General features: G+C 36.7%; 1 protein-coding gene across 2 annotated transcripts; it reads right to left on the bottom strand.

The window, feature by feature from the left end:
- Positions 1-1,962: 1,962 nt before the first annotated feature.
- LOC105052889 (tetratricopeptide repeat protein SKI3) lies at positions 1,963-25,210 on the bottom strand. Of its 2 annotated transcripts, XM_010933866.4 has the most exons (21): positions 24,906-25,210; positions 24,586-24,810; positions 24,330-24,452; positions 23,955-24,038; positions 23,816-23,866; positions 22,114-22,206; positions 21,406-21,546; positions 21,233-21,313; positions 17,995-18,242; positions 17,733-17,904; positions 17,556-17,671; positions 17,401-17,452; positions 14,412-14,477; positions 9,976-10,194; positions 9,734-9,785; positions 9,062-9,432; positions 8,859-8,953; positions 5,639-5,878; positions 4,901-5,544; positions 2,516-2,719; positions 1,963-2,426 (listed from the first exon to the last, which is right to left on the bottom strand). In XM_010933866.4, exons 1-21 carry the CDS (start codon positions 24,981-24,983, stop codon positions 2,242-2,244), a joined length of 3,540 nt encoding a protein of 1,179 aa, XP_010932168.1. In that variant the 5' UTR covers positions 24,984-25,210; the 3' UTR covers positions 1,963-2,241. The 2 variants fall into 2 exon arrangements, with proteins under 2 accessions (XP_010932168.1, XP_073100289.1); XM_073244188.1 differs by lacking the exons at positions 23,816-23,866; positions 23,955-24,038; positions 24,330-24,452; positions 24,586-24,810; positions 24,906-25,210 and having other exon boundaries at positions 22,104-22,183.
- Positions 25,211-26,099: the final 889 nt, after the last annotated feature.

Raw genomic sequence — 26,099 nt, forward strand, 5'->3', positions numbered from 1 at the left:
TGGGCTCTTGGTACGACCACCATAAAGTTTATGAAAGGAAAATTATAAATAATGACATATCAAGAACATGCTAAAACATAAACAGTAATTGAAAATGGTTGCCGATGAACAAACAAGTACCTATAGCTTCTCCCACCCACCCTTCTTCCCCAACTTCGAAGTCAAGATGACAACAATTGAGTACGCCAAAGTGCAGCTTAGATCCTTCATTCTGCCTGGCTACATGTTTCTTTGAATGCTGTTAAATCCTCTAAAAATTTCTAACCAAGCTTCTGCCCTAGACCTACCGTACACTGTAGATTGTAAGATTAAGTGCCACTGCCTATTAAATGGTGCACTAAAACAATTTTGTAACTATTTACGAATCTCAATGCATTGCAGGAACACGCTAAAGATTATTTGCCACATGATCACTCAGTTCAACGATGTAAAAGCCAATAATTGGCTGAGCGGTAGATGGGACACAATTAACCTGCCCGTATATCAATTCCAACTGCCATATTAGCCTCATAAACGTAGTGATTTACTGATGATAGGCTAACAATACACCATTATAAACATATACAGCCTTATTGAATTTTAACATCCATCACCTATGATAAAGTGGGTACAAAGTAAAAATGTAAGGGATCAGGTTGTATTTTTTGTGCAAAAAAATGATTGATCTTTTTCACAACTTTATTAGTTGGATCATATCTCACACAGATATCAAAGCATCTCAAATTCTCTTTCATCTGTCTGTACAAATCTCATAGTAGCTATTTTGCGATCCAATAATGCAGATTGTGAAACAAAGATGCATCATTTTTTTTCATATGAAAGATATGACCCACATCCAATATATAGACCTGTTTAGCATCATTTTTGTTTTCTATTTTTGTTTATCTACAAATACCACTAGAAGATTGATGTCATGGAATAGCATTTACATAAAAACTTCGCCATTTTGTGCTTTTGCCCTTGCTCTATCTGCATAAATAAATAATTTTTCACTTCCAAAAATATTAAAGAATTTATAAATAATTTGGAGGAAAAAAAAAAGGGACTTCATGCCTTGCTTGAGCGGATACGGAGGTCCCAAGGGAAAGCATGCCCGACTCCAGGTCTTAACGACAGGACCTGCCACTCGTGCGGTGCGGTCGCCGAGGTTGGTTGACCACAGAGGCCCTGCCAAAATCTGGACGCTGGACCTCGGCATTACAAGCCGGGGAGGCATCTGCTACCATCCCAGGAATTGTCGGATATCTCGGGCCCACGCTGCCTTTGAAGTTGTCAATCCAATTAGATAAAGAAAGCACTCCCCAGATATCCAGCGAGCATTGAATTGGATATCATTTTATTTCCATCATATCCGAAGAAATATCGTCCAACAGCCTGTTGACACGTCTCCCATTGGCGGATATGCATGCACTCATAAGAAAATGCTGCGACTCGGCCGTTGCGCCCAACAGGGCCGAGGACGCTAACATATTAATATTCATATATCACAAAGCAAAACAGCATGGACAACTTTGAGCATCCAAGGACTGTAACAGCATATCCAACAAGATACGACTAGGAGATAAACGTCAACAAGGCATCTACAAGGCATCAACAGTGGAAAGAAACCACCTGTCCTCTCCTTTCCTCCCACCCATTCTGACCATAATTTCATCCTTATTTCTCGAAGAAAAAACACCAACTTTTTTTTTTTTCAGTCATAGTCTGTTATGGAACATGCAAACACATGTAAAAAACCACTTCATGCATCAGTCCATCAATTTGACAGTATTCATGAGTTGTCTATATAACCAAGATAGTGACATTGCCAGTCAACTGAGTTTGCACGTCGTAATATGTATCCTATGTAGAACAGCATGAAATTATCATCACCTTTGTCCAACTGCACCATCAATATAGCTATATACGCTAAGCACAGATTGTGGTCCGCAAATGAATAGATAGCAAACATTGCAAGGTAGATAAGAGCAAGGACGAAACATGAATCTAGATTCAATAAGCGCTTTATCCAATATAAGCTAATGTACAGTAAAATCAATTTATCACGTACAGACAGTGAGATCGAGAAAAATGGCTGCAAACCAAAAGCCACTCACAGGTGAGTGGAATTTGCTAGTATCATGGCAATCAGTGATTGGAACCATACCAGCCACTGCAGGAGCGCAGCTCAAGTCAGCTATATTGAATCAACAGGATATGCAAAGAATTGTAGAGATTGCATAGAGCCAGATAAGCAAGTTGCTATCCCTCGGAAAGCTTCTGCAAAATCTTCCAGTATCTCAAACATGATGGATTCAAATGTATTGCTCGAAGAACCCAATTCTTTGGGCTTTGCATGGATTCTATGCCAGAATGTTTGCTGGAGCTTGCATTCAACCGTCTTGCAAGCAAGTGCATTTGGAAATACAACTCAGCAGGCATCATTTCTGCAACATAGAGAACTAAGTGAGCAAATGGCAACATAAAAATGGAGTCGACAGTAAAATTTGCACACCCGGGAAGCTATGTTCAAAACCTGCTGGCCAAGAGAACCATTCGACCCGGAGGTTCCTCTCCCACTTAGCTTTTGCACCAAGGCTTGCTTCTGCTTGAGCCAACAACAAGGAAACAATAGGTAAAGGAACAGGTGAGTTCTCCTGGGCCTTGGTGAGGCTGCTTACTGCATGGGATAAAAACTGACGACCTGGTTGTTGCCTAGCAAGCTCCATGCAGACGGCACCTGTCAAAACCAAATTAAATCAATAAAGATCTCATTAAAAAGGTGGCATAAAAAAGGTAAACAAGGATCAACATGTGGAAGAGCAACACTGAAAGAGTAAAAACACTCAGCAAGAGCAATTTACAAGTGCATCATGGATCAAAATTCATTAACTAAGCTGCATTATCCTACAGAAGATCCATTCATCAGACCCAGTAGCTCATGTACAATTCTCTTTTACAATAACATGCAATTTGCACCCCAAAGATGTAGATGAAACATGTTTTCATGAAAAGACTGCTCACTTAATTGCATCTTCCTTTGATGAGTAATATGTGTTCAAGCTCAGAGATCCTGAGCTGCTTTCATAAGGCAAACTAGAGTAAACAATCGCTTGATCAGAAGTTTGAGCTATTATTTCAGCTTAATTTTTATCCAATCCCACATTTCTGACCGCATCATAAATTTGCTACAACAACACAACATCCAATGTTCATGGTTTTTTCTTTTGAGCAATATCCAATATTTATGGCTTTCTTTACAAATATTTAAACTTCAAAATACATCAGAGTATAAATTAATGTACAAATAGAGTACCCTCTCAAAGAATGCTGGAAGACAGCAGCACCATCACATGGGCCCCATATATTTGTAGTTTCACTCAACTAGGAAAATGGACCAAAGAATAGCGTCATGCATATCCTAACAGAAGAATTCACACTTGCTTTATGTGCAGACTGACTGCTCCACCATGTTTGTAAATATATCAAAGTTACTAGAACAGAGGAAATGCCAAAAGAATTAGCTTTCCTTAGTTGATAAATAATTGCTCTGCAAGTAGGACTGCAAGTGGATTGGGTTGGATCAGGGATGGGCACACACCAAATCCAATATATTTTTCAATCATGCAAAAAAAATTGAACCCAAATCTAATCCAATTCCCTTTGAATTGAATCTTATCAATCCATGGGATTCTTTTGGATCAAATTGGGTCAAAAATAATTCAAATACAAAATAAACATATATAAATTGGTTGCCTAATCATATCATAAACATGTTATGCAATAAAATTGTAGTAAACAATATGCAAACATAAGTAGAAACAAATTTAGCATATGATTTGATTGATAACCATAAATAATTATAATCAACAACATAATTATTGATAATATCTTCAACTATATAAAATTAGCTTAATTTTCTAATTTTTCAATTCCAAAAATAACCCTAATCACATTACTTCATTAAAAATTTAGAATATAAACATACCAAAGGAATTCTAATGTTGCTCGACTTTGAGATGGAAGAGTCCCAGGAATTCTATAATTCTATTGTAATAGGAGTCCTATGTTTTCTAAAATTCAACTTATTAATAGTAATGTTGGTTTTAGATAAAAATATGATATAGCAAATAAATCTTGATGTAAATTTTAAAATTATAATTGGATCAGAAGCATATTATAGCAAAGTTTTAAAAAAATACCATAACAAATAAAATACTGGAAGAATTTCATGAAAAGGCATATTACTGTGTTATATCCATACTTAGATTTTTTTCTAAAATTGAACTTATATCGAGAATCTTCAGGTGCCACATGCATCTGCGCATGCATCATAACTAGTATCATGAAACGAAGACTAATTTCTTATATTTAATGAGGGTTTTTAAATATATAAATATACTAATTTTGTATTGGTTTAGGTAGACTCGAGTTTGGACTGAGAATTTAAAGATCAGAATCCAATTCATTTCTGAAACAGGTCATGTTTTTGAATCCCAGCCTAGTCCATATAACTCTAGTTGGGGCTGGACCGGATTAATTTCAGATCTGTTCCAGATCGAAAATAGGTCAATCCAATCCACTTGCAGCCCTATCACCAATGGAGGTGTTATCTATGCCATTACTTTTTGTTGCATAAACATATTGATCACCATGCAGACATGCACAAATACAAGAATTTTCTCTTATCTCATTTCAGGGGGGACACTGTTGGTGCTTATTAAAATTATTCCAGAAGGGTGAAAATGTGAAACAACATTATCTATTCCACTATTTTTGACCTATTCACATAATAGGTGGAACAGTTCAAGCAGTAGCCTTGGATACTTTATTACAACAAAAATGGAAAGTAAGGCAGACCATCTAGCACAACAAATGAATGCAAAGAAATTTTAGAAGGATAAAATGAGAATATAACTACCATGAAAAAGAAAGAGGCAGCTCTCTGCAACTCCAAGTGCACAGGCATGTGCTAAAGCTTGTTCCGCACCTAAGTAATCCCGATCCCATATAAAGGATTGAGCACAGACCAAATAAAAGACAGCCTCCCAAATATTTGAAGAAGCCCCTTTCCCTGTGGAGCACGTATGAAAGTACATGTCTATTTCATTTGAATTGTTCTGCAATTTGTATCTAGATTCAATGTATTTTAGTGATATCCAACCAATTTGATTAAATGTCTTAATCTGCAAGCAATTCATGTACTCATTTCTAAGGTTTGAAAAATCCTCTTCTGCTGCATAGGCACGACATAATTGTAAGTGTGCAAAAAAGGGATCACTGTTGGGAGGGAGAATTCCTAATGCACCAGTAGCATGCTTGACACAACCATGATGGTCACCACACTGCAAACTGATCTCCGAAGCACAGAGCAGAAGCACAAACTTTTGATACTGATATGGTTTATTTTCCTTCATATATATTTCTTTGGACAGAGCAACTAAAAGTAGACGTTTCAAAGTAGAACAGAGATGTTGAGGAAATTTTTCTTCGCGAGCTTTTTGTAGAACATTAAGTACAAGAAGGTAGTGTGCATCCAAGTTCCACGGTTCTTGATGTAACCATCTGCATTGAGATGGTGGAGAATAAAAAAATGGTTAACATTAAATTAGCAAAGAAAACTATTAAGCCAGACAAAAAAAGGAACAGAGAAAAGTACCTTTGCATATAGTGTATGCCATTTGCTCCATGTGCAAGCTGGTCTTTGCAGGTTGGAAAAGAAAACTTTGGATTGTTGGAACAACTAGCATAGCAAGCAACAACTGCATCACCATGAATTTTATATGATGATTCTAATTCTTTCTTAACTATGTGTCCAGTTGGTGTAGCAGTGCATCTAGCTGCTTTGTGAGAAGCCATCCAATCTCCACTGCATAGTAAAAGTGAACTAAGCTGGCTTCTGTCTCAAGCAACCAAAGAAAAAGAGGAATTAGAAAAAGAATAGAAATGAAGGGAAATAAAAACAAAAATATCACTATATAGGGATCTGATGCAATTTGAAATATTTATGTTCAATGTCTCTCCATTGAAGTCACCTTCTCTTTGAAAAATCCTAAGGATGAAAATTGCAATAGCATTTCTTTTTCTTTTCCTGTTTTCTAGAAGATTTAGCCCGCTTATTTATGCTTTTTCTTCTTCTCTGAAGTAGTGAGATCTAAATAAGAAAAGAAATTAATGGATCTACCAGCCATGGCTATGTTAATTAAAAGAAACCTGCAATTCAGAGAAAAAGGATAAATTTGAAATTTACTGATAATGGGTGGGGAGGTGGTTCATCCCATCCCCCACCAAAAACCCTCCAAAAGAAAGGTGCCAAACTAAACTCCTGCTGAATAAAAGCTTATCACTTTCTAAAAATCAAGGCCCATATCCGACCATAATAAATTTACATGACATTAGAAAAGAAAATTTTGGGCCTTTGGGAGTACCAAAATTTACTTCTATATTATATGGGTACTGGTAAAGGTGTCGAGTACTGGTGCATGTCTAGAGGCCAGATCCTTGTTATCCTCAAACCTTACAATACAAGAACAACTAAAAAGGATCCAAAAATTGGGTTTGTGTATGCGAACACATTGTACATGACTAATCTTATAGAACTTGGCTTAATGTCTGCCTTATACACACTTGTGCCTTGACTTACGCTTCTTGTGTAGACACTTACATCTGGTTTATGCATACCAATGTCTTCTTACACATCATGTTAAACAGCCAGCATAATAAGGAATCCAGGACAAAATATATCTAATGAACAGGTTCTGATCATAAAACAACTAGTTCATCAGGAGCTTGCCTCAGCAGGTATGTGACTTGCACCCTCCTCTCTCTCATGTCAACACTGGTACAATGGAGCAAGGTGTGGAGTCTGGGTAATACATATTCTTCTTCCATTTTCCCATTAGTTTCTCTCAGACCAAATTTTATTAAAAAGAATTTATTGTAGTGGTCAACTTTGCAAATCACTTGGAAAAATCTACATTTTATCCAACACAAATATCTATTTATAGTCACCTCTCCTTCTCTCTCCATATACATACATAATCAGGAAATCTTTTTAAGACATACCTTTTTAGTAATTTATCTCTTTCCTAATAAAACTGGACTCTGGATTTTCGTTCTCATCCACCTCTGCGCCTCCCCTTATAGCTCCTGACCCTCCCTCAGCATCTCATCTCCATCCTATGTCCCCATATCCTCCCACCTATTATTGCAGGCCCGCCACACCCCCCCCCCACAAAAAAAAAAAAAAGACTTCTCTCTTGTCCCTCCTGATCTCTTTGTTGTATGCCCCACCTTCATTGAATTCCTTCCTTACTCAGTTTTTTGGTAAATTCAACAAAAAATAGCACATCATACATTATATTTCTCTGTTTACTTGTCAGTATCTCTTCTTTATCTCTAATAATGCTTAGTATACATATCGCTACGATAATTTTTTTTGAAATTTATTATTTTCTTTATATACAAGTCATGCATTGCATTGCTTGTATAATGAGAAAGTACAAATAGGATGAAAGAATTTTAAAAAAAAAACCTCCAATTTAAATGGTTTTACATCATCCAAGAATATGACTTCCACAATTCCCTCCATCTATCTAAATACATACATAGCATACATACAAAGATATGTATGCATATACAAGGTAGGGGTGCAAATGAGTTGAGCTGCTCATAAGCGACTTAACCTTAGCTTCAGTCCAAGTTCGACTCGACTCGGTTATTATTGAGCTCGAGTAGTAAGATACTCGACTCAAAAGCTTGTGAGCTTATTCGAATTTATATATTCCAATAATATAATTTTTATTTATAATATATATATTAATATATATATTATTAGTAGGATAAGGCTCGCATTCGAGCTCATACTCGAGCTTGAGTATGGCTCGCCTGGTATAGCTCGAACTCAAGCTTGAATATGGCTCGGCTGGTATTCGAGTCAAGTCAATCTCGAGTTTGGCTTATTTTTTATTGAGTCGAGCTCCAGCTTAGGATATTAAGGCTTGATTAATCTTGAACCAAGTTTCGAGCTTGAGTATCTTGAATCGAGCTGAGTTCGAGCTTTCGACTATTTGATTCGATTTAGCTTGATTGCATTCCTAAGAATGATTGAAACAGGGTGGGGGGGGGGGTGGGTGTAATATCAAACTGGATTAATGGTTCGAACCCTGCCAGTAATTGAACCATCTAGTTTGGCACGGTTCTACCTTCCTATTGGACACTTTAACTTTCCACGTCAAATCGATGAAAACACTAACAAACAGATCCGAATCTAATATTTAATCAAATACTACATATTATCTACATCCTCGTACACAAGAACTTGTATGTATGAGGGCACATTGCGGGTTAGGATTTCTTTTTGAGGTTGTGCGTATTAGTTCTGATATCCAAGTAAGAAAATCAATCAATACCCTGAATATCTCCCTATGTTGAAACTCAAAAGAAATGAATAGAATCATAGCACTTCAAGCAACATTGTACGTAATTTTCTTTTGCTTCTTTACCAGAATTCTTAGGTCTTTTTGCATTGAGATGATTTTGAAAACTCATACGGTTGAAGAACAGTTCTAAATTCCAAATATGATAACCAAAATCATGATGTACTTGGAATATTCATCTAAATGAAAAATCATGTACCACCCAGAAAAAACCAAGAGCAGATAAGATAAAATGGATAAATTGTCTCTTGGAAGCTGTATAACAAAATTAAAGAAAAAACACTTCACATAGGCAGAATATGTATATATGTGTATATTTGTAAATATATATTGTATAAATGTATATATGTACATATGTATATATATGTATATGTGTGTATGTCTATGTGTGTGTATGTGTGTGTCTGTGAGAGTGCGTGCATGTCTATCATCAGTCATTACCTTATCAAACTACTGTTGGGATACATATGAAGAGCTTTTCTCAAGTAGTCCACTCCACGGTCGATATCCAAATTTTGTTTTGATCCATGGTTGATCTGAAAATGGAAGAAAAATGAATTCCAGATTATTAGCAACTTTTGAAAATGAAAACAATGTCTCCAGGCATATAGTTTAAAAAATTGGCTTGGAAAGCACAATCTTACCATTTTGCCAATAGCAATTATGGAATAAATCTCAGTGACCACGTCATGAGATTTAACATTTTGCGGACTTGGAAGAAGCAGCTGCAACTGATTGCTTGGGTCTAGAGCATTCAGTGCAGAGAGCATAAACATCATTCTTGTACTCTTAAAAAGTTCAGGAGGAAATTTTTGAATGGCTGCAACTGCAGAATCCTTCCCTGAAATTCTGTATATCAAACTGCATATCAACCCCAGTGCAGCAGCTGCACATGTTTGCTTCATGGTTGAGACACTTTGAGCCAAATTTCTTGCCATGGGGAGAGCTAGGTCATACTGTCCGATTTTCCACAATGCAACAGCATATATTTGCAAGCCCTTGCCATCAAGCACACCTTCAGAGATTAGAAAGATGTAATTTGTTAGAAAAACAAACAAAACATCTAGAATTTTTTTTTTCATCAAGTTCACGCAAAAATGGACCACTTTGGTGGTTATGACATCCTTTGTTACTTCCTCTTTCTGACGTGGATCTACAACTAACTATCTGAGCCACTAGAAATAGTCAAACTTATAAATCAGAAAACTGTCACATGCTTTCTAATATTTCTGCATTCAAAAAAGAAGACATTCATTTAAAAAAGAAGAAGAAGAAGGATGAGGACTTCAAAAATCCTGAAGGTTCATGGGATATACCTTCTTTCTTCAAATAATCACACACTTCTACAGCATTATTTGCATGTCCTGCCTGCAATGAAATAGAACTGTTCAGTTACAAATGCAACATTTAGAAGAGCGCACCTATCCATGAATTTATGCATAATAGGAAGACAGAGCACACTGTGGGGCCAGAAGGAAGGGCTCTTTCATTAATGCGCTTCCTTGGAGATAAATGGATCATAAAAAGTAATCAACTCAATTGCCCATAAATACTCTACCTTGATGAGTGCTCTGGCAAGATTAACTGACACCTCAGCAATATGAGATTTAAGGTCTGCCACTGAATTGTGCTCCATATGCAAAGCACATCGTGCTTGCTGATAGGCAGTGATTGCGGACTGGTAATCTGATCGTGCTTCACATAGCAAGCCATGTAAATTATGTGCCTCGGCAGAGTAAGGTGCTCGTTGAATAGCCTGACGTATGGCTCCAAATGCCTTCAAGAGCATTTTTTTTTTTTTGTTAAATTGAGTATAAACAAAGAAAACAGGTAAGTACCACAACAGCAAACCAAGTGTGGCAGCATGGAAAGTTAAGGCATGACAAGATTACTCCAGAACATGCTTGAAGCCAGGAAAAAGGACTTCAACTTCCAAAATAGATCAAGTATGACAACATGGAAAATGATAAGATTACTCCAAAAATGCTTGAAGACAGGAGAGAGGACTTCAACCTTCAAAATAGATCACAGTAAGCAATAACTAAAACTTCTTATTTCTGTATCACACATGCAATCACAAAATCGAACTCAGCTTATCACTAAATGGTAGGCTATGTTCTTTTGCTTCTCATATTTAAACATGGAGCAAAGAGACCAGAACACTAACCCAGAATTGATTTCCATATATGGGGAAATAACCCAAGCCACCTAAGTTTTTCTAGTATATGATGCCAAATCTTGTCACAAAGGAAACAATGCTTTCCATAGTCCAATCTTGCAATTGGTATTTGGTGAGATTCAACAACAAAAACACTGCATAAGCTTGATGCTGTATTGTCAAAAGCCTCCAGATAGGAGCACCAACAAGATTTAGTAAACCACCATCTGACAAGCATCCATAGATGGATAGTTACTAATGATATTACATTAGTACCACTGACAATCTGCCTTTCCTAAAATATCATCAATCCAATAATTTCTCGAGGACAGGGCTTTCCTGCCATGGCCGAAAAGTGTTTGATCAAGTTCTTGACACCTTAAGCTGTTGAACGGTCAAGTGGCTCTAACACACTATACACCATTTATGGGGTTAAGCAAGGCACCAGAAAAATTTGTTCACTAATTTACCTCCAGTGAAAGCAACAACCACCCAGTCCTTGCAATGAATTAAGATTACTGAAACTTAGTTTCTAGCCGGGCAGCAATTCTAAATCATTGATTGCGTGAAGTTGCAATAGAAAACAATTTTCTTTTAGGGGATAAATCAAACATATATGACAAGATCCAATGCAACAATACATGTGATACTTGCACAGGATTCTGATTAGGAGCAAACAGAGTTTTGATGCATCATACTATGCATCTGGACAATTTTTTTCTTAGTATACTTCAGATCCATATTTACTACCACTTATAATTCTGTCCTATATCTCCTCTAGCGTTGAAATAAAAAATACCAGCCATAAACAAAAGAGAAAGGTGTGAATATCATCATCTGCAAAAGCCAAGACAGCATCAGCATACTAATGTTGAATTATAGGGCCAAAAGTACCTGGCACAATTGGATAAAAGACTTATTTGACAACTATACAACCATGCATATTTGTAAAAATACACATGGCACAAAGATATCTAATAAACCACTCATTCTTAAGTGGTAAAAGAGAGATACATTGAGCTCATCATGATCACTCAACACAGTGGACAAAGCAGCAAACAATCATGAGGACATGGTAATACAGAGATTTAGGAAGTATGCGTCCGAACTCTTTTAAGATCTGATGTTACATGTTTGACCAACAATTAAACCTCCTCAGGCTTCCATTTAGGTGTTATAAAAGAAGGATCAGATTTTCACAGGTCCATTAGCCCTCTAATTATCAATCAAATTCACTTCTTTAAGCCTCATATCACATCTTCATGATAATTGCTCCCTAAAAGACACTAGATGAGCATTTTCTGGCTATCCATCTATGTTGCTCCTCAAATTAAAATCAAATCTCCAAGAAAATCGATGGACTCAAATTTCACAAAAAGATAGTGTTGTGGTGTAGAAGGGAAGGCTTCATTAGTCCCACATTGGTTATGAGTCAAAGGAGACTTTGGTTTATATAGGAGAAGACCATCCTTCCCATGTGAGGAACTTTTTAAAGAACAAAATCATGAAGCCGGACAATACCTCACGTACCGAGCTATAATCTCTTGATCGCAATATTGGCTCCCACCGTGGGGCCCCTGCACCTTCTTCGAACTGTGGGGCTCCTCCCGCCCATATACCAATCTATGGGAGTACATAGACATGATCTGTGAGAGTACACACCAGTCTGTGGTAAAAATAAGGAGGAGGGCATCTCCCATTCGAATACAAACTCCTCCAAGAGCTGTGGTAAAAATAAGAAGGGCACTTTCCGTCCGTACACAGACACCTTCACTGGAGGACTATGATAAAAATAAGGACACCTCCCGTCCATACACACTCTTCCTTAACTGGGGGGCTATATTGTGGTGTGGGAGGCTTTATTAATCCCACATTGATTGTGAGTTAAGAGAGACTCTGATTTATACAAGAGGGGACCATCTTTCCCACGTGAGATGCTTTTTAAAGGACAAAACTGTGAGGCCCATGAGCTAGAACGGACAATACCTCACGTGCCGAGCTATGATCCCTTGACCACAACAAATCCCATGTTTTTCTTTGTGCTTAATTATGAAACATTAATCTAAAACAAAGACATCATATGATACTACTTCCTCTTCTTTTGACATAGTTAAGCACCTTGTGACACAGAGTCAAACATATACAAAATATTTTGAAATAGAAAATCCAAGTCAATATCCTTACCAAAAACACCCCTTGTTCCACTCAAAACAGCCTCAACCATTTGTTTCTCAATGTTACCAACAATATTCTCATTTTCTAACTATAAGAAACATGTAAACTATCTTTTACTTTGGTGTTATTTTGGTATATTTTTGAAATAATAACAACAAATTCTCTTTAGCCTCACAGATGATCCTAGATAAATTTATAGTAGCAATAAAACATTGATTTGCATCAATCTGTGATATTCATTGGCATAGACATGGATGTCAAATTGGTGACACGGCTATGGATGTCAGACATGACTAATTCCAAAAATCCATATATGGAGTAATATGGATTATAAATAAATATGCCAGCATAAGCACTTAATTATAGCTCATATTCTTATTTAATCATGATATACACATAAGGTACATAACCGGAATGATTAATTGATTGAGTTCAAACAAGCTTTTATCCTACATTAGAAGTTAAAATATAACAGGAAATCAACATTGGCTAAAATTCAAAGAAGAAAGTCATGTTGCAAGTATCCATATATGCAAAATTAGGAACAGATACAGGACAACTAGAGTTCAAAGAAGTGCTCTGAAAAGAATGAGGATGTCAATGCAAATAGGAAAAATGTGTCAATGTAACTATATATTGTAAACATAGATATGTAAAAGGATTTAAGTAGCAGCTGCAATGTATTGGCAATGTACCAAAAGCTCTATACTCTTTAATACCAATCCATACCAATAGTACATCACCTCATTAGTGTTGTGCTGGCACCAAGCGACATGTTATCGTTTACCAGTTTGGTGTCGTACTATATTTGTCTGTACCATACCAGTAAGGTGCCAGTTCTGGTACTTCAACCCTCAGATCAATATATTTTGTTGTGACTTTTCATCTCTATAGGTGAAATTGTGGATTGATTCTGAGTTTTTTTTGTTTTAAGGATATATGGACTCAAACTTTTCATCTTTATAGGTGAAATTGTTGATTGATTCTGAGTTTATTTTTTTTAAGGATATATGGACTCGAATAATGAAAAAGCAATAAATAGCATGACATAATTAAATTTAGGTTCGTCACGATAGCTGGATGTTGCAACATTATATGTAGCAAGCAGGTAGGAAACATTGAGAGTGGGTTTCAAAGTGAGAGCAACATTCCAAAGTACAACCACAATCTCTCAGCAACAGTTTCTCACTAGTATGGGTAAGAATTTTACGAGATCAAACTTTTTATGCAAACTTTGCAACAGATCACTATCTAAGCTCCAGAACTTTTCAGAGAAATGTGTGAACTGTGAAGTGAATCACTAGTTCAATCTCAATCTCTGCAGTCAGCATCTTTAATCAATATACCTCACATTGACAACAAATCCAGACTGTATTTACATGCATGGTCAAATGTCTCCTATGCCACCAATATGACAATGATGCAAGTTAACAGCATTGTTACACAGGCACACATGACGTATGTTGCAGGCATAAGCTGATATGCTAGCCATTCCTACAGCAGAAATTCTCCAATATATCCAATATAACTTACATGTAGTGAAGTCAACCTAATTAGATTGGATAAACAAGTTTATTTAACTGAATTGCAGTTCTGCAGGAAGCAGGAAAACTTCAACAAATTAAAACATCAGCACTTAACCAGCAAACATAGAGTCATACCTGAGGAGATAGTAGTTGACCAGAAGGAATTGCGAGTGCTCCAAGACCAACTTGAAATTCCGGGAGCTGCATGCAGCCAAATTCCAAACATGAAACAGAAACTGGAAGATTTTAGCAGTGAACTGAAAGTACAGAAACTAGAAGTACATAACCAAACTATGCAAAAAAAGGAATAATGAATCAAACATCATAATAGATAAAGCCTGGATAAATTTATGTACACTCATTCTGAACAGTATTCTATCCATATAGAAAGCGATGTTACTGTATCAGTTGCACTTTTACCACAAAAAAAAAATTCATGTAACATTTTATCTCGGTCCACTGTTTGGATTTCTCTGAAAAGAAATTAAATCCATCACGCACAAAAATTACTTTATATTGGATTAGCCAAAAAAAAAAAGGCATCTCATGAATAGGGTATCAAAATTGATGACAGCAAACACATTTTGCCAAAACATTTTACAGTCCATTCCATCCATATGCTCCACTAAAAGAATCAACTGAAACAACCTATCACTTAAGATTTTAATTTATCAATTTCTTAGGAATCTTCTCTTAACAAAACCTCAACAATGTTAATTACCGTGAGTCAGAAAATTTATACAGAAAAGAGAGCATCAAGGTTGGACTTTAACCTACAGAAAGAAACATAAGGGAAACAGGAAGATAATTCAAAAATAAATCATGTAAAATTGAGTTCTATAAAAGAGTAAGATGAGTTTACATAGAAAGGTTATGTAAATAATTCAGAAATTGATTGATCTAATACAGCAATATGAACATGAGTTTGTGTAGGAAGATGAATTCTACTTATAGCCGACTAAAGGTGGAAGAAATAGGGGAATCAATAAGCAAAAATTTCAAACAATCCACATTGGCAATTGCAAGTTAGTTAATATGGAAAAGGATAGATGCAAGTGGACATCCAATGAAAGGAGAGCTGATGAGAAATTGCAAAATATGCAGCATTGATTGAAAAAGCAATATGGAACATTAGGCTGGAGGCATAATCTGACAAGGAATGAATCTATAGGTAGAGAGGCTTGCAAGTACAATTATTCAAGAAGAACAAGTAGCATAGGCCCTATCTTTGCCCGAGTTAGTATAATGACCCAAGACCTCACCCAAAAGGGCAAGCAAGAAGTTGTAATTTATGATTTTCATTTCTACATTAATACTCAACCTCGCCAACGCACAACCAAGGTAGTAAGTAAACACATGGCCACACGAGTCTTGACATACAACACTTGCCTAAACCTTGGCATGAGGGAAGGCTCCAATAAGAAACAAAAACACCATGATCGGCTCGTGGTAGTCTTAGAAGGCCCATGTTTTTAGTGGCCCCGGGCACAAATGAGATGTGATTTACTATTTGTAATGACTCAAGACCTCATCCAAAAGAGCTAGCAGGAAGTTGTACATTAGATCCTTGGCCCGACTTAAGTATCCAAGGCCCCCCCAATGCACAACCAATGTAGAACTAAACACGAGCCTGCAGAAGTCATCACAATTAGGCTAAATGAAATTGCATATGGATGGCATTCTATACTAGGTTGGAAGATGAAGTAACAGGTGAATATGGTTGCCCTAAGCATATTTTTATAAGTTCAAGCTGCAAAATCACTGACCATGAAGAGAAACGACCATCAAAGGCCTACAATTGGTAGTTTACATGGGTCTAGGTAGACAACAGATTATGGTGGAAGCTGGTTGCTTGGCATTAATAAGGCTGTTAGTCAGAGTAGGGCATTCCATTGTAATATGGAGTATGTAGATAAGTCAAAAGATTAGGAGCAAGTTTTGTTTATTTTTTTTCCATGCGCAATTTTAGAAAAGCCAATCAAGTTATTGATTGGCTTGCAAACTTGGGGAAATTAATAGATGATTTTTTTTTTTTTGGAGGGGGGAAGGGGGGTGGGAAAGGCATGTGAGCTTAGCTGCTTAAATAGCAGAAATACTTGTATTCCAATCTTTGATAAACATTAACAAAATTTCTCTTTAACCATAAAAAATATGTACTTACAGCATAATCTAAAATACTTGTTTTAATTTAATTATTTGTAATCTTTGAATTTTTTTTCTATTTTTTATTCTCTTGGTTTGAAACCCTAAAAGTCCAGATGAAATTGCTAATTTTTTTTAAAAAAGGAAGTCAGCTGCCTATGCAGAAACCAAAATAGAGATAAGTTTAAACCTTAGGCCTAGATCCATCCCAATCAAGGTTCAATGAACCAGTACTAGGGTGCATACCGGCTGGTGATTGGTTTGGTACAATACAAGTCCATACTATGCCATTCCGGGATGTTTAGAGACATGAAGGGAAGCCAAAAGTAGGGAGGGGGGGGGGAGAGAGGAAGGGAGATGGAGAAGGAAGGAGGGAGATAGGGAGACTTACCAATGGGGGCTTTGCATCAAAGAGGGAGGATTGTCCAGCAGAGAGAGAGAGAGAGAGAGCACAAAGGAGAGCCTCAAAGGCTAATCGGCAAAGGTTTTGCATCAAAGAAGGTTACCTCGAACTTGAAGGCTTCTTGTCATCCAATGGTGAGAGACAAGGAGGGGGGAGAGAGACTTATTGGCGAAGGTTGCAGTCAAAAAGGGGGGATCGTCCAATGCGGAGTGAGAGGGGGGGGGGGGGGGGGGGGGGAGGAGGAGAGAACCTCGAAGACTCCCAGATCGTCAATCATGTAGTGGCAGAGGTTACATAAGTGAACTAAGTGATATAGCTAAACCGTTCCAACTTGGCGTCAGTTCCGTTTGGCACAAGATGAACCATCCGGTTCAGGTCAATTCAGCAAACACTGATCCAGATGCTACAATGTGAAACATAATTTTCCTAGTACCATTAAAATCAAGAAATGTACATCCACATAGTCAATTATGTTGATGGCACGCTTGGACTCAATTGATGTAACATGTGCATAGAACTTGGAAAAGCTACTAATCAGAAACCAGAGAACAATATTTGTAACAAAATAAGAGTACTTACAGGCAGTATCTGCACAGCACGAAGGCAGTTTTCATAAGCCTCGGATTGTGAGCTAAAATTTAAAATAAATCATTTCCCAATAATTAATTAGATAAATAATAAAATTGGAAAAGCATAGATTTCTGACTTCTCAAAAATAATGAAAACAATTTTACCTGTCATGAGAATCAACTGAAATGCCAGCCCATGGTAATGCTAGTGAAGGATCAATGCTTCTAGCATGATCAAATGCTTGCCTTGCCAATTGCTTTTCACCTAAATTTCTATAAAGCTGCAGAATAACTAAATCAGATTTCTCACAGACAATAAAACAGAGAAGTTATGATCATTACCTTCCCCAAATATGCCCATGCTACAGAAAGAGACATATCCAGCTGCAGTCCTCTAATAAAAGCATGCTGCTTCAATGCACGACTTGTAGACAAACAACCCAATATAACCCAGAAGTCCTTATTATCTCCCTCAAGAATCAGCGCACCTAATGACATCCTCTCTGCTAGTTGCCTGATCAATGTAAAATAAACCCCAAAAAAGGTTAAATTTCATGAAAAAAGGAGATAATTCTCTAATAATTGCTCAGAAGAAAAATCCTACCAAACATCCATGTCTGGTGTGTCTTTCTCTTCAAGGGAGGAAATGAGATCCACAGCGATTGCAATATCAGCATACATATTGGTCTGCCATGGGCTTAAGTGTAAAGCCCGTTGGTATGATTGCTTAGCAGCATTTGCAGCCAAAAGGCATGTCTTCTTCCAATCATTGATGGAGGCTGTAAAGGCTGCTGCATCAAATTCACTACCATTCCCTCTATCTTCCCATGGAAAGCATTTTGCATACGTGATCTGATATTTATACAAAAGAAGCTTCCTAAACAGGTGTTGCTTTAAACAATTAAAAAGAACTGACTCAAACTTCAGCTTGCAAGATATAGCTCATTCTAGGAAGTGGTGCATTAACTCAGAGAATATCTCATTGCATATTCCACATTTTATTACAAGAGGAAAAAAAGGAGAAAAAAACTGTTGACATGATGATCTTGAGGATCTCATTCTCAACAAGCAAACTGTAAGCTAGCTGGCACACTTCCTACATGTCTTTGGTGTAGAGGCATTCAAGAATGGCAACAATGTACAGAGAACTAGTTAAAAAGGATAGACAATCAAAAGGCATCACATAGATATGAAATATGATATTGTTGGGTGCAATACCATCTAGAAAATCATGCAAGTGCAATTCATCTGTAATATAATTATGATAATAACCAGACAGTTATGTTTCATCATGAAATATGACAATGATAGGATAAGGGGGCGAGCTTCTTTTGCAACAATTGAGGACAAAGGTTAACTCTATTTTAACATACATATTCTGCTGATCCTTTCCCTCTAAAGAAATGAAGGCTACAAATTGATTAGTTCTTCAACCTAAATGAATGAACTGGGCGAATTCAATATAGTAAGCAGCATCCCTAAATTTGGAAAATGAAACCACAAAAGAGAATTCCATCCATAACTTCTGTCCAACATGACCTTGTAAATTGAGCAAGTATTAGAACGCTGCGATGGGATTGATAGCATAATGTGAATGGTTATAATGGGCCTAACTCATCACATATATGATGGAATTTGATGTGAACACACAAAAAGAAAGCCACAAACAATTCATGGAACACAGCTATGATACTCCATAACTCTAACACGCTTTTCCAACTTACTACTATTCAAAGAACAAATATTAATAGAGAAAAAACATAGGTACATGACATAATGAGTTATTCTGAAGTACTCTGTTAAGGGCAATTTAGGAACTACAAAGCTTTTCTGACATGTTAAGAAATATGTTTACATCCTTGCTAATCACTTGTATCTTACACAAGGTCTTTAGCACCAGTACATACAGTGTACCGTAGCAGACTAGCAGGGAACCAGTACTCAGTATGCTCCCCATACCAACACTAGCTAGCAGACCAATTTTATACAGACACTCAGAACAGCATGGCGGTCAGGTGCTAGTATTGGTACTGGTACTTTAAACTTTGATCTTACATAACTTCGTTTGTCTAGATATCATATTCATAACCAAATTCGTCAGCTATCATACATAAACCCAAAACTTTCTAATCATCAAGTCAGGAGATACTCATGGTAGTTAAAATTTATATCACATCTTACACGTCCCTCCTTGTAATCAGCTCAATGTCTTAGGTTAAAATGATGGTGATTGGAGTAATATAACTAGTAATTATCATTTTATATTCATGGCTATTAACTTATTGCAATAATCTCACTGTTTCTACAATTTCATGTGCTCCACGAATACTTAGTCCTCGAGCTAAGTATTGACGTGTGAATACTGTTAGTGCTTGTAAGTTGTTCAATTTCTCCATAAATTGTAATATAAGCTTTGTGCCTTTAACTCTATATGGGTCATACATGAAAATGCTGCTATCATTAATTGAACACAACTTTCATGCTTATCTCAGAAACAGGTGACTATTACCTTGTGCACGTGAGATAGATGATGATATAAAAAGTTCTCCTTCAGTTTGTCTCCTACAAAGAGCAAGTTGCAGATATCTAAAACCAGTGTAATTAAGACACAAATTTCTATAACAAAATTTCAGTTAGTTCCACTCCTAGCTTAAGTGAATGAACAGTCACAATGTAGGGCATATCCGTCAAGATTTGGTATAAGAATAAAATTGTTCATTTGTGAGTAAATCATGCAATAATCATAATCCAGGTGAATGTGGTGTTTTAACAGATACATATATGTTGTAGAGATTCCCTTTCAATAATTATATATAGAGCAGTCTTCTATTAAATACACATCTTATGACTCTCCCTCTCTCTAGTGTACAAGAGGAAGGAAATGAAAGGAAGTACCTCGCACAAAAATGGGAGAACATTTATCAGTTCCCACTAGTCGAACTGAAATTTTACTTGAGGATCCTTTCTTCACCTTAGATTACATCCAAAAATAGTAATAACAATAAACATAGAGTTTCCCAGTTATGATGGCAAACAACAGCAGAAACATGTCCTCCATCTCCCATTATATATGGCAGAGATGGTGCAACATATCAACTTGTTGTTTAGTGTCTACTTCTCCCTACCCTATGGATCAGTAATAACACATTGATTTCTTGCAATCAGAGTAGAAAGAACTGTAAGATCGGAATAAATTTTGTTTTTCAGTGTTGAGTGATTAGATGGTTTGCCATAGCAGACCATACCGCCAGCTTCCGAGCAATACAGTACCATACCAACAGCAAACTGAAAGGCATACAGAGTATCGGTGCCAAGAACTGACACGTACCGACATTGTACCAGCATGGTACCAGTATTGCTACTGAAACCAATATTATGAAGGATGCTTAGAAAGACAAGTATGTCATCAGACTTTAATATTTGCAATCAATGAAAGTTCATCGCATAAATGGTACATAAAAAGTAGTGTGTGCACCTCACATATGCAAGATTAACATTGTTCAAAATTGTGAACGAGAGTAAAAGGAAAAAAGATGCAGCCCACAAACCAGAGGAAGAATTCCAAGCTAAGTATCCAGAAAAAATATGGTATGTAAAGTTGAAATAATTAGTTCCATCATGACAAGTATTAAAGTCACGTTAATCCCAGCAGAAATGTGGGGATGACAAGTTGCAACAATAAGTTGCCCCTATGACTGGAGTTAAAAGTCATGCTTAAGCCTCTAAAGAGACATCAGTGTGGTGGTATCAGTGTATATATAAGTTTTGGAACTGAGAAGGAATTATCAAAGAGATTAACTTCAGAATGGAAAGCTGAAATAGGCAACATTTCCAGCATATACCTGGACATCCCCATGCAATTTCCAAGAAGAAGATATATTATCTGATAAACGGGTACTCACTTCTGCAACTTCTGAAGCTTCCTACAATCTCAAGAAGGGTTTAACAAATTACATCATGTACACTATTATAACAAAAGTAATGGCCTAGGCTTGAAAGCATGTTAACAACTAACCAATAATAGAGAAGCACCCCAACCAAATGCTCCAGACTTTATGCAATCCTTAGACCATGCAAGCAGCCCAGAAGCAAGTCCAAAGTGTGCGGATACATTATGAGGTGTCATTTCTAAAGCATGCCGAAATTGCTCAACTCCCTATAAAATATTATATCATGATAAAGCATTGTTAGTGGGGGTTTCTGAAGTTCTACATTATATGAAACATGACTTTAAGTCATTACTAGCATAGACAATGCGGGAAACAATACATAACACAAAATACAACATGTTAAAACCTGCTTTATGGAGGAAAATCACATAAACCAAAATAGATTTCCCACAAGGAAAAACCAAAAAGCAAATTTTGCCATAGGAGCAAAAAATAATATCCCATGGCGAGGACTTGCATACAAGGCCCTTTCTAGGAAAGCATAACTTTAAATAGGAGCAAGAAAAATAGGATGAAATGGATGAAATGTCCACTTAAAAAAAAACCAACTGGAAGACCAGAGAATGCTCGTAGATGTTCTCAAAATATAGAGTTTCAGGAGAGCTTGTACATAGAAAATTAGCTTTGTAAAGTATATTCGATAGGAAACACACCTGCCCATGACTAAATCTTGCCCAAATAGCTTTGCAAAAGTTCAAACAAGAATATATGAATCACAATTCTGTCAAAAAAAACTAAGATATGAGAGGAGAAAAAGTCTTACTAGGTCTTACTTTTCTAAATGAACCAAGCATAAGCTGAATGTTCCCACTTTCTATCAATGCAAATATTCTTGAGTCTTCCAATTCAATGGCTCGCCCATAAGACTGTTAAGAGAAACAAAATCAGCACCAATCATACTACAAGTTAACAAATAAGAATTTATAGGCATTAGTAATAGCTATCTTCAGGAACCGATCAAACTCAACCCCTTAATTTCTCAACTGTGCTCTGTGGTCTCAGTAAGTTTGATATTCCAAGCACACCTAAACTACTTCAAACACTGAACTTAAAAAAATGAAAAAAGGAAAGGACAGAACAAAATCCAGTTAAATATTCTAATGATTTGTTCTTCAAAGCTTGAGTTTCAATGGACACTTTTTGCAGTAAAGCAACCACATGATATTTTGACAAAAGCATTAACTGTAAAGTGTGAAAGATAATGTCCTCCAATAATTGACTCAATGTCAACCAGTCTTCTTACCTTTTAATAAGTACATTTGTTTTTTTAGGAACCACAATATCCTTCTCAAACTGCATAAGATACTCCAGAGAATGAAAAGCCTCACAAACCACATCAGAGTTAGCAGGGAACTAATCCCAGGCACATATGATTTTTCAAGGAAAACTAATGTAGCGTCCATCTGTAAAAATCATTTAAGAATATAGTCAAACAACATAATATAGTTTCCATGGAAATTGATTTCCTACTTGAGTAAACGATTTCTTTACAATTGAAAAGACTCCTGACATTTTTTTCTTTTTTATAGTCTTACCCTTGTATAATAAGAAAGGCTTTGTTGCTACCCTTTGTCAGAACCTATAAATTGTGATTTTTTCAGGTGTGTTTCTCTTGGTCACATGTAAAGTCCAATTGCTTTCCTTGTCTAGTTACACCCTTCTGTAAATGCAGCTCTCTGCATATTCACTATCCAACCATCAACTGAGACGAACAAAGGAGAGTGATACATAGACTAAGATACGGAGTCCACTTATCAAATCAGATCTGATCATCAAATGCTCCTCCTGAGTACACCGCATCCATATCCACTCCAAAATATCCCAATTAATAGGATGATGACCATCCATTAAATGCTTCTACCTCTTTGATAAAGCATGCATTCATAACTAGCTCAAAAGGGGAAAAAAAGCTGATGCGCTAAGTGAACCTGAACAACCTTAAGTTGAAAACTTTACATCCATATCATGTTAATGTCCCCTAATACAGTTCACATATCAGAAGTACCTAAACAGCAACCATTCTACAAATTCATTTTGCTTGTTTCTCTATTTGGTCTTGCATACCTAAGCAACTGCAGGTCTTATATTTTATGAGAAAATTGACCACCAAACAGAATCCTTAGAAGTTGCTGACAAAGGTTAAAGAATCAGTATTGCTAGACTTTCACCATTTTTGTAAAGCCATTGCTATGCATATCTTTTCCAAGCATATTGGAGACTAGTACTATAAAGTTGTCTGTCGAAAATCTACTAGGTAAGCAATTAGATTCATCACTTCAAGAACTTTAAAGACCTACAAAAACAGCAAAAGGTCCAAAACATGGTACAGAATAGCATGAAATACTATCTGATGGATTTGGTTGCAGTTAGACACCTTATCTTGCTAAGAAAAATGCTTTTTCAGGAAATAATATCATAACAACTACAAGTAAATGTTAAAGCCAGACATCTATATTAACAATAGCAGAATGATACCTTTATCGCTGCAGTAAACATGCCCAAGCGTTGGTATGCAAGACCAAGTGCCTGCAATCATACAATTTGTGATTTTAAGAACAAATTGAATCAAACAAATCAACAATAAAACAACTAGTAAGACCAGTACAGCACGTACTTCCCACAAATCGGCACATGCTGGATAGCCTCTTATTGCATGCTGAAGGCATTGTACTGCCTCTGACCATTTCTTTTGGTGGACCTGAAAAAATTACATGACCATAATATATTAGACTAACAAAATTTCTTGATATGGCAAATAAGAAATTTAGTAAAATAAAATGTAAATCTGTAAACACCAAGTTGGGTGAGAGGCCCTCTCACAGGAAGGGTGTTTTACATTGCACTCCAGTGAGAACTGGAATTCCTCTACGGGTCTACTTTTTAGGTGCATATAGGATGGGAACACCACCAACAAACAAATGATATGAATTGAATGACCACATAATAAAATGAAAGGAAAATGAAACCAATGATCAATATATATAAGGACCTGCAGGTATCCTAATCTCCTATACGCCCAAAAAGCTCTCGGGGACTTCCCAGATGCCTCTTTACAGAAAGCAATCTCCAAACTTTCCTTTCCTTCTGCATCCAACAAATCACACAGCCCTTCCTGAAGGCACAGAAGGAAAAAGGGAAAAAAGAAAAAAGGAACGACAACAGCAACAGCAAGTTAAAACACAAAATCACTAAAAGGCGCCAACTTTCAACTCAATTTCCTGAAAGGAAAACTCTGATTCACTCACACCAGCTTCAAAATCATCGGGATTCAGGATCACAGCCCTCTGGTAGCACTTGGAAGCCCTCTGTGCGTCCGAGACCTGGCTGTAGTAGTGCCCTAGGAACCGAAAGGCGGCACCTTCACTGGGTTTCAGCTTCGCACAGGCCAAGAAATGCTCAGCTGCCTTCTCCTTGTTTTTCTTCGATTCCTCTCCATCTATTCCTTCCCCCCTTTCCCACAACAAGAGACCCTGAAAAAAAAAAAAAACAAAAATCCATAAAATTCACCAAAAGGGGATAAAAGAAAAACTCGAGAGAGAGAGAGAGAGCAGGGATTGGGCGCTACGAGATTGTAGTGGTGGGTGGGGTTGTTCGGATCGGCGTTTAGGGTTTGCTGCAGTTGCCGAAAGAGATGCTCTTCCATCTGCGAGAGGAAAGGAAACGAGGGTTCGAGAAGTGAAACGAATCGGAGATGGAAGAGAGAGGGATTAGAAAAGATTGGGTTGCGAATCGAAGAGGACCGGCTGCGGTATCTGGATGGTGTCGCCGAGAAGGAAAAGGAAACCGCGAGATCGGAAAGGTGAGAGTGGAGGGAAAAAAGATTACGAAAAAGGAAGAGGATCGGCGAGCACGGAGTGGAGCGAAGGGCAACCGTCGGCCTTATTCATGTTTAGTTGATACGTACACTCCTATTTTTGGTCTTCTACGATCATTTTGTAACTCCATCTTGACACAATTAACAAATAAATAGCTAAAGGCCTAAGTAGATACCCCACTTATTCGTTATTATTTCAGGATGGAGAAACAAAATGAACGTAGAAACAGGAGTATACTTATCAACTAAACGCAAATAAAACAGTTCTAATTCGCAGTATTTTATAAACTTTGCCTAAGGTGGCCGCTCTTCCATGGATAAAATTGTCTTCTTTTTTTTAAAAAAAAAATAATACAATGATAAATTTATTAGGCTGCTTTACTCTTGTTATGAATTTTTTTACTGTTTTTTCATTTCCTATCCCTTGTTGGTTGACCTCCCAAAAAATAGTGAGGTAGATTATGAAAGATTAAAAAAATATAAAAGATAAAATAAAAAAATGTAAATAGAGAGGTAGTCAATTTTATTTCTTATGGATAAAGTTGATTAGGATTTTTTTTTTTTGATGTTGACCTATTTATTTAATATCATTTTTATTTTTAAAATTTTAAAAATAAAAATATTTTAAAAAATAAATATATGAAGCTATGCAACCCCATCACTGCTCCATTTTATATGTTTATGGTGAGGGATGCGCAAAGGCAATTGAAAGAAGCCATCAAAAAAATATTTGAACAGGAAACACTGAAGAGGGCAACTATGAAATTACATTAATTAGTTTTCACTATGTACTTTCAAATTTCTAGGAACCTTTACATTACCCATACAACCTGATCCTACCCTATCGTGCTTCATTATTGATCATATTTTGAGCCAATTTGATTCATCTCAACCCAAATTTTCCCAACCTAACCCCACCCATATTCATTCAACCAAGTGCTAAGA

Source organism: Elaeis guineensis, chromosome 10, assembly GCF_000442705.2.
Source record: "Elaeis guineensis isolate ETL-2024a chromosome 10, EG11, whole genome shotgun sequence".
In the NCBI taxonomy this organism is placed as follows: domain Eukaryota; kingdom Viridiplantae; phylum Streptophyta; class Magnoliopsida; order Arecales; family Arecaceae; genus Elaeis; species Elaeis guineensis.

Excerpts from the sequence above, each read along its gene's own strand:
- LOC105052889 (XM_010933866.4), bottom strand. The coding sequence starts at position 24,983 with ATGGAAGAGCATCTCTTTCGGCAACTGCAGCAAACCCTAAACGCCGAT. Across the intron at positions 23,867-23,954 it reads CATGTGCCGATTTGTGGGAA|GCACTTGGTCTTGCATACCA; the intron begins GTACGTGCTGTA and ends GTATGATTGCAG. Across the intron at positions 2,720-4,900 it reads CTGCCTCTTTCTTTTTCATG|GTGCCGTCTGCATGGAGCTT; the intron begins GTAGTTATATTC and ends TGGTTTTGACAG.